The sequence below is a fragment of the Camelina sativa genome, chromosome 4, assembly GCF_000633955.1.
Source record: "Camelina sativa cultivar DH55 chromosome 4, Cs, whole genome shotgun sequence".
Taxonomy (NCBI): Eukaryota; Viridiplantae; Streptophyta; class Magnoliopsida; order Brassicales; family Brassicaceae; genus Camelina; species Camelina sativa.
The window spans coordinates 2,646,894-2,647,260 of NC_025688.1; the positions used below are offsets into that span (position 1 = coordinate 2,646,894).

General features: G+C 45.8%; 1 protein-coding gene across 1 annotated transcript in view; it reads right to left on the reverse strand.

The window, feature by feature from the left end:
- The window catches only part of LOC109132424 (transcription termination factor MTEF1, chloroplastic-like), a 1,931-nt gene extending 1,588 nt beyond the window's left edge, over positions 1-343 (reverse strand). The window contains exon 1 of the mRNA XM_019244033.1: positions 7-343. Coding sequence (XP_019099578.1) covers positions 7-250 — 244 coding nt within the window. The 5' untranslated portion in view covers positions 251-343. The remainder of the gene's footprint in view (positions 1-6) is intronic.

A 367-nucleotide genomic window follows, 5' to 3' on the forward strand; every position in this document is an offset into this window, starting at 1 on the left:
CAGAACGGAGAGATGGGTTCACTCGGAGAGCTTTGTGAGGATCTACGTTAAGGTCTTGAAGGTAAATAAGCTTCTCCCGGAATAAAATCCCTGTATCTGAAGTTTCACCTGCGAAACATCTAACCCTTACGGCGGAGAAACACGGCGGTGGCAAAAGACAGCACCTTGCTGCAATCATCATCGTCTCGGGGAGAGAGAGAGAGAGAGAACAAAAAAAAGTTTCACTTCTCGAGTGTGGATAAAAAAACATAACAATGGAGGAAGGGTAAAATTGTAATATCAAGCTGTAACGGTCAGATAATAATGATGAAACGACGTAGTCTTGTTCTGCTTCGTCGTCGTCTTCTTTCCAACGGGGGGGGGGGGG